The sequence below is a fragment of the Papilio polytes genome, unplaced genomic scaffold (assembly GCF_000836215.1).
Source record: "Papilio polytes unplaced genomic scaffold, Ppol_1.0 DF821067.1, whole genome shotgun sequence".
NCBI classification, from domain to species: Eukaryota; Metazoa; Arthropoda; class Insecta; order Lepidoptera; family Papilionidae; genus Papilio; species Papilio polytes.
The window spans coordinates 1,261,917-1,270,326 of NW_013528137.1; the positions used below are offsets into that span (position 1 = coordinate 1,261,917).

Consider the following 8,410-nt stretch of genomic DNA (forward strand, 5'->3'; position numbering starts at 1 on the left):
CAGCGTTCCATACAGCCTTGACCATGGAGCAGAGTTGAGGCATTGTAGGAGCGCTGCCTCAGTATTAGATGAACCAAATCTTAACAACACTTTTGGTTCGGAATCCTTGCCAAATCTAGCTCCACCGCCTGCTTTTGAATCTCCTCCGTTGGATATTACGGACAAGGATTTCAAAATTTTGCCTCCTGAAAACTTTTTAAACAAAGAAGATAAGCGAAGTAGTAATTCTACATCTAGCTTAAGTGAACAGAGTGGTTGGGTTTCCAGTGGCAGAAGTTCAGGGCCTTCTACACCTGATAACGGTAGTTGTCAATTAAATCAAAACTATGCGCCTCCAAATAAATCTCCCGCTTCTAAAATTTCCAACAAAATATACGATACTGCCGAATGTCAAAACCAAGAAGGCGAAAAAGTCACTGAATTTAAAAGGACAGTTCTAAATGGTGAACAACTTCGTGAAAGACTGTTAAAACTTGCTGTGAAAGCTGCACAAAGTTCAAACGAGAAAATAGAATGTTGTGATAAAGAAGTTTGTGAAGAATGCACTATTTGTAGCGATTCTATTTGCACTGACAGCCAATGTGAATACAATAAATTAATGCACAGTAACGGAATAGATGCGGGATGTAATTCCGACACTTGTACAGCCAGCTGTTTCCAACAGTACCCTGAACCCAGCAGAAAATTAAACCAAAGACATAACTCTTTCAGTGGAATACAAAATAAATCATTTAGTACGGTACCTATGTCCTCTACTGAAAGTACTGTAAAGAAATCTAAAACAATTAGTGATGATCTACATCCATACATACGAAAGGAAATTACACCCAAAGTACAACAAGTGCCCGCAAAATCTAATCCTATGGACAAAAATAAACTGAAACATAGAATAGAATATACAGAGAAACTATTAGCTGCAGAAATACGTAGCTTAACAGTAGATCGTTCTTGCAAAAGTCACAATAAGAAAACAGACCCTACATCTACTGTCGCTAGCTCGAAATATCCAAATAAAGCAAAATCTGAAATAGATTTAAGTCATTATGCAACTGAAAATGAATATGAACATTTACCACCACCACAGCAATTTAGAGATGCCCCACCGCCCCCGGATGCATTTAAGGTACGAACAATTAAATCTATATTGTTAGCTTTTTAACTATTTTGATACATTCTGTATTCTTAAAAGTTATCCTATGGCCGTCCGTCTATGTTTTTAAAAAAGTCATTTGTGTGGAAACATCTATAATAATATTATCTAACTAAAAGAAATAAATACAGTTATGGTTTTATTCCTTTAGGATCCTCCATCGAAATCGCCGAACTTAAGTAGGCAGAGCAGTAAATCTTCAACTCCTTCAAAACTATCGAGGAAAGTAAGTCAGCCATCTACTCTGCAACTGGATAATCCCCTGTATCATGTATGCGAAGGTAAACAAAATATAACATTTATTAGCGCTTTTGGCTTTTGCTTCTTAATATTTACTAACCCATACGCTGTTGATATACCAGGAATTATTGAAAGGCGAAAATTAAGGCCTCATCAATCAGTTAATTCAACAGCGCCAACAGCAAGCACGCTTAACAAAAGTCAAAGCACTGGAGAACTTGCTTCTAGGAATGATAATGGAAATAACAAAGGTATGAGTAGTTCGAAGCACTTAATACACAACACTAAATACACCCGCAATTAAATTTTGTAACTGATTCTGTTAATTTAATTCTTATAACACAATTTTTCAGAACAACGTGAAAGTAACTTTGTCAGTATATTTGGGCTGGCGGAATCGGAACGTTTGTTCATCAAATGCAGAGAAGAATTTAGACAAAGCGTTAAATATCCTGGTGGCATATACTCAGATTTCCCACCAGTGGAAAATTCTCTTCCTTATTTTCACATTAGTGATGAATATCGGATGTTTAATCCTGAGGGTAAGAAAACTATTGAGTTTTTTTTCGTGTTCTTTTGTAATGAAATTGCAATAATGGTGTACTAATTTTAGGTTTGCATCTTATAATTTGCGTACATGGATTGGACGGCAATGCCGCGGATCTTCGTTTAGTAAAAACATATTTAGAGCTTGGTCTTCCAGGCGCCAGGCTCGACTTTTTAATGTCGGAACGGAATCAAGGAGATACATTCTCAGATTTTGATACAATGACTGACAGGTATGCAAAATATTAAAGTAACATACTTTTGATAAGATAAAGAATGTATTCTTAACATTTTCTTCCATTTCAGGCTTGTCCAGGAAATTGTAACTCACATTCAAAATTCGAGCGAGCCAGCTAGAATAAGCTTCGTAGGTCATTCCTTAGGCACTATTATAATTAGATCTGCACTCGCTAGGCCTCAGATGAAGCCTTATTTAGGTAAACTACACACATTTCTCTCATTGAGTGGACCACATCTAGGCACATTGTACAACTCTAGTGGGCTAGTCAATGCTGGTAAGACATTTCTTTATAAATATGTAACTAAATTATCACATACTTTGTCATCAAGAAATCCAATTATGTCCCTAGCTTTTGTTTTGTATGTTCATCGTTCATCTTTTCAGGAATGTGGTTCATGCAGAAACTAAAGAAATCAGGTTCCCTCCTGCAATTATCGCTGCGTGATGCGTCTGATCCTCGACGGTCTTTCCTCTATCGGCTCAGCGAGAGAAGTCAGCTACACCAGTTCAAACATATTCTCCTCTGCGGCTCGGGACAGGACCGATATGTGCCCTTACATTCCGCACGACTAGAGCTTTGTAAAGCGGCCGCAAAAGATACCTCGTTATTAGGTCAAGCTTATAGAGAAATGGTAAGTATATACAGATTTAAAGCTTTTATTTTTCTTGTCTTTTAAATCGGAGCGATATCTTCAAAAGATATCCTGCCTGGGGGAAGACAAGGTTATGTGGGGTTTGCACCCACTAATACTTTATTGGTGGCCAGCGTCTAACGCAATAGACGAGAGCTCCGGATTCTCTGTGGAACTCACCGGAACTTGATTTTTTATATATGGCTTAAAGTTTCTGACTTTACTCGATTCAACATATTACATAAACAAAAATTGAAAATTGTAAAAGAGGAAAGAATCTTGAAAAAAATTAGACGAATAATCACGTTTATGATTTTTTAATTACTTTATCTTTGCGTGTCTTCCAGGTGCACAATATGGTATCTCCACTCGCATCACGCTCGTCCACAGTATCTGTGGTGAGGTACGACGTGCAGCACGCGCTGCCACACACCGCAAGCGCTCTCGTCGGCCGCGCCGCGCACATCGCAGCACTAGACTCGGATCTATTCATTGAAAAGTTCCTCTTAGTTTCTGCACTGAAATATTTTCGATAATTCTTCACATTTCTAAACCTTTTTTATCTATGTTTTACCAGCATAGATAAAACAAATTCATTTTTAATCTGTCCTGGCTTTGCATGCCAGTATTATGTTTTTTTTTTTAAAGCCATGTTGGAAATCTAAAACTTTTAGGTTATGATTTTCTATACTTGTTTTCTTAATTTTCTTGATACACTACACACTTAGGCGATTAAATTAGCTTCACCCTTTTCAGTCTACATTTTCATTTTTTTCGTTAAAACTTTCAAGTTAACTACTAATCTTGATTTTCAAATTGTTTAATACTATGTGCTTGTGTGGAATATTGCATAACACCAAAATAGCTTAAGTGTAAAATCTGTAACTTAATTTCATTCGGTTGTGATTTTTATGATCAATTTTATTACAGTACAGAGGAATTTCGGAAAAGGTGACTCAGCACTTTTAGAACTTTCCTTTTCTTAGTGGCCTAAATGTTTTGACTTTTATATGTTTTTATGTAACATTCAAAGTGAAATCTTAATTTCTATAGTTTTGCAATACAAATTAATGATAATTTTTAGAGTTCGGAACTTTTTATTTCCTGTGTACTAAATACTAAACTCAAAAAATCGACAATCACTAAAAGAAAAGGAAGAAAGGAATTTGAAAGAAATGTTCGATTTATCTGGCCTTTTGACAATTTATGCATAGAAAATGACAAGATAAAAAGGATCTCGATATATGTTAGATGGCGCTAATGGGCTATTTTTTCACGGGTCAGATAAATTGGTCGGTCAATATTGTGTGATAACGCGCCTAAGATCTGAATAAAACGCAGAATGACATGAGCTTTATCGATTGGAATTATGATTGAGCATTTTCAATTAGATATAAGACGGATCTTTACACCAAATAAGTAAGACTACAATTTAGCGAATGTAGGTATCGTAGATGTTAATGTATAGTTTAACCAAGAATATAAAAATCTTAGTCTATGGGCGCTTCGATCGCTTTTTATTACACTTTTTAATGTGCTATTTGTTGCATTATGGTGAGGACTTTTATATTTCTGGTCAAACTATTATTATAATTGATTGTTGTGTCATGAATGGGATTGTAAACTACACGATTGTATTTTAATATTTTCAGTTTATATTATTAGGCATTCCTGTTGTGTCTTTTCAAAATTTATTCGTTCATTATAAACATTTCTTTAATTTATTAGATATTAATTAGATGTTAGGGTATCTAAAGTGAATCCTAAATTCGATAACATTATTGAACAGTAAGTTACAACTAAGAACCTGGATGAAAATTAAATTTGCTTGCAGGTCTTTACTATTTTAACGAAGTTGTACTGAAATTGACATTTTAAAGTACATTTCACTTTTCCCCTCTCTATTATCTATGACTTGAAAATAAATATCTACAACCAAAAACTTATGCATGTAAAAAGTTAGGGTAAATGTAAAAAAATGAAGTTAGAGAAGGAACACTAATTAGAAATATCAGCAATTTTAATTATTACTTACAGATTACACTTTTCCAATTAACATAATAAATATTTGGAAATGAAATACGCGGGAATAATGTTTTTAAAACCATTAATTTTTGGTTTACCTTAGTGACAGAAGCGAGGTTTCTTGTTGATTACGTTAAAATGCTCAATATATTTTTAGAATTATTATTTATAATTTTCATTCGTGTGTTAGATAAAATGTTTAGGTTATTATTATTACTAATATTAGTGGCGCTATTCTTATTTCAAATACCTAAGTAACTACTTAGAATCACTGAAGAAAATGTATCGTTAATCATCAATTACCTTGTAACGTAATTTATAATAATCACATATTATTTCCATCAAACGCTAAATCTGACGATTTAAGCCTACTTTTTAGTTATTCTAATAATTAAAACTTATCGTAATTTTCAACCTAACATCAAACTTTTTTTAGCAGTTGCTTTTACCTATATTTTGTGGCAGTATGTTTTAGATAAAATTCTTTTTTTAAAATGTACCAAAGCATCCAACTCTAGTCATAATGAAATAAGCATAACCTCTAATCTTTTTTAAAATAGGGTGATTAGCCTTAATCAGATGTGAAACGTTAGAAATTAATGTTGTAAATTTTTATCGAATGTTAGACTGATCTTTAAAAATATACGATTATTAAGATATTGATAAGTTTCATAGATTATCTTTTTTCTTGTTTTGTAGTAATCATTGTTTTGTATGAAATTAATAATTTTAAAAATCTTGCTCTGTCCACTTTTGTCTATTAATCTGTAGGGAAAAATTTATACAGGGGCTTGAATATTCTAGATTTACTTTACTTATACGTTCAGAATAAACTGCTTGGGTTTCATTTACTTTAATTACTTACGATTTATTAATTATTTTAATACAACAAACATCAATAAATATCTATTTGAAAAATGATTAAATATTTACAGTAATTAAGCTAAAGAATTGTAATTTTCTTATAGATGCACGCGGTATATTTAAATTAATGTAATGGTGCAAAATAAAACCCTATAAACATACTTGTTCATCAAAATGTGAAATATTGTAGATACATTTTAAAGAAATTCAAACTTTTAATAGAGGATAATCATTTTTTACTCAACGTTAATTTTACTTTTGTCCATGGAAATGCAAAAAAGTGAATTTAATATTGTACGGATTACCAGACTCGTCACAGAATAAATATTGAAACAGACATACATATTATGTAAATAGGGAGACTAAATCTTATTTGTAAATTACACTCGTATGTTTAATGGCAATGTGTCGATGTTATACATTATTATAATAAATAAATAAATAAATGCCTGGTAAACTATTTTAATTTAATTTCCGATAAAGAATTTCCTATCTTAATTATAAATAACTAGCTGTTGCTCGCAACTACGCCCGCATAAAATTAAAAAAATAATAGAAACTTAGCCTATGTTACTGACAACGTAGCTTTTTATTAAAGATTTTTTTAATCGGCCAAGTAGTTTTTGAGTTATCTCTATACATACAAAAATACAAATCTTTCTTCTTTACAATATTAGTATAGATAAGTTGCGAAATCTAGGACCGAAGTTATAAACTGAAGTGTGAAATGAAAACGAAATTTCTCATTCTTACTGGACTTTTCAAATCAATGGTATTTTCGCCAATAAAATTGATGCTACTATAATTTAAAAGCTCCGAAATACATATTTTAATTCCATTCTTTGAATTTCAAATTGGAAAAAAGTGCTTATAGCATATGAAAATAATAGGAATAAAACTAATATTACCAATATGAGGCTAAAAACAGTAAGCCACTTTTCCTCACACTCATACTCTTTTCACGCTGTTTTAATCGATTTTATGGAATTAATCAAAACAAAAAAGGTGTCATTTTCGTTGTCTGTAGAAAAGGTATGTTCGTTCTGAAATTTCGTAGTAGTCTGTGGTTAAATGTCAGTTGGCGGGGCAGGGGCGGGCGCGGCGTGAGACGTTTAGTAGCTGTCAATTGAGTTCGTGCTCGGGTGTTCGTGCAAGTGTTCCGCATTTATAGTTGCAAGAGTAATTTCAATTTTATAATAATTGTTAAATCTAACAATTGGTTATTAAAAATTTGTTATTGAATTCGTACAAGTGTTTTCAAAGGACATTTTATTATCTTTTCATACATAATTTATATAGGCAATGCTGATAGTGCCCTCGATGAGTTATTTATAATATACTGAAATAAAACATTTTTAATTCTACAAAATGGGAAAATTATTGAGTCTTTTGGCACGTGACGAGTCGAATTGTTGTTCCTCGCCTCGATATGATATATTTTTGGATTTCGAGAATGCAGCGCCCACGGATACAGAACGAGATGTTTTCGAAGAAGTTCAAAGAGTTTTATTGGATTCTGAAAGAATTTTGGAGGAGATACAGTGTTACAAAGGTGCTGGGAAGGAGATTCGAGAAGCTATAGCGGATCCTTCCCGGATAACTCAGGAACGAGCCTGGCGTGCCGTCAAACCTTTGGTGGACAAACTGCTCAGATGTTACCAACATTCGCTGGAGCTGCAGCGGGTGAGTCATACGTTTATGTTTACAAAGAACACTATAGCAAAAGCTATAGCTTTTTTTGAAGTTTAAAGCTACCTTCAATAAAAATAATTTTTTTGATCAAAAAACTTTTAAGGAATTTGTGCGATTTTTTACTTGTATCTCCTGTTTTGATGGAAAACGGTCAACATCATAGTTAGCAATGACCAACTCAAGGACTACCTTAAATATCTTAGCTACCTTGGACTAATGAAATGGATGTTGTACAGGATATGAAACATTTCTTTGTAAGCTAAGCTTAGGAACATTTTCTATGCATACAATTTATTTCTTTAAAATTTGTAATAGTATTTCCATTTATTTTGTATTGCAAGGATGCTCTAACTAATTTACAATTATGAAACAGCATATAATTCATAAAAATAAAAGTGTAAGGTTAAAAAGTCCACTTTTCCCTGCTTCTTTACTCTCAATAAAACATGCCCAGAAATTGTTACTTAAACATTTAAATTCTCAGTGTTCTTTTCTATATAATTTATAATTTTTCAAATTACTAAAGTTTTATTTCATTAGTTGAGCAAGGACCAGGAAATGTCAATCAAATTGCACAAAAACTATGCACACAAACACTGTATGTAAGCAGATAACAATCTTGTTTTATTTTCAAGTCTTGCATACTCTTATCAGAGGATGTTTATTCATATCAGTAAAGATTAGACATTACTGATAATGGAATGTTAAGATAATACTGCCATTTCACTTATACTGATTTTCAATGAAAGATTAATGAATAAAATCTATACAAAGGACATCTACTGTTTAATACTTCAATGAAGGCCTAATTCTCAAGATTGTTACAAATGTTTTTATGCATTGTCTATATATAAACCAGGTATGGGCAACCTTTGACATGTTGAGGAGCAAACTTTAGTGTGTAAATATGTTCGCGGACTGCAACATCAAAGGATTTGATGTTTGCCGCCTCACTGTCAGTCCCTGAGTACAAGTACCTAATGTAATTTTTTAATGGGTTTTTTCAAAATTACTGGCAGG

The 8,410-nt window shown here is 32.7% G+C and overlaps 2 protein-coding genes across 2 annotated transcripts in view; both read left to right on the plus strand.

Moving 5' to 3' along the window:
• LOC106109654 overlaps nucleotides 1–5,721 on the plus strand; it is a gene marked incomplete at its 5' end in the record, with an annotated part of 20,039 nt that extends 14,318 nt beyond the window's left edge. Inside the window, 8 exons of the mRNA XM_013291239.1 lie at nucleotides 4–1,123; nucleotides 1,302–1,431; nucleotides 1,513–1,641; nucleotides 1,744–1,932; nucleotides 2,004–2,169; nucleotides 2,243–2,451; nucleotides 2,562–2,809; nucleotides 3,157–5,721. Coding sequence (XP_013146693.1) covers nucleotides 4–1,123; nucleotides 1,302–1,431; nucleotides 1,513–1,641; nucleotides 1,744–1,932; nucleotides 2,004–2,169; nucleotides 2,243–2,451; nucleotides 2,562–2,809; nucleotides 3,157–3,345 — 2,380 coding nt within the window. The remainder of the gene's footprint in view (nucleotides 1–3; nucleotides 1,124–1,301; nucleotides 1,432–1,512; nucleotides 1,642–1,743; nucleotides 1,933–2,003; nucleotides 2,170–2,242; nucleotides 2,452–2,561; nucleotides 2,810–3,156) is intronic.
• A 1,075-nt stretch (nucleotides 5,722–6,796) lies between these two features.
• LOC106109835 (protein FAM49A) overlaps nucleotides 6,797–8,410 on the plus strand; it is a 24,162-nt gene continuing 22,548 nt past the window's right edge. The window contains exon 1 of the mRNA XM_013291462.1: nucleotides 6,797–7,381. Coding sequence (XP_013146916.1) covers nucleotides 7,067–7,381 — 315 coding nt within the window. The 5' untranslated portion in view covers nucleotides 6,797–7,066. The remainder of the gene's footprint in view (nucleotides 7,382–8,410) is intronic.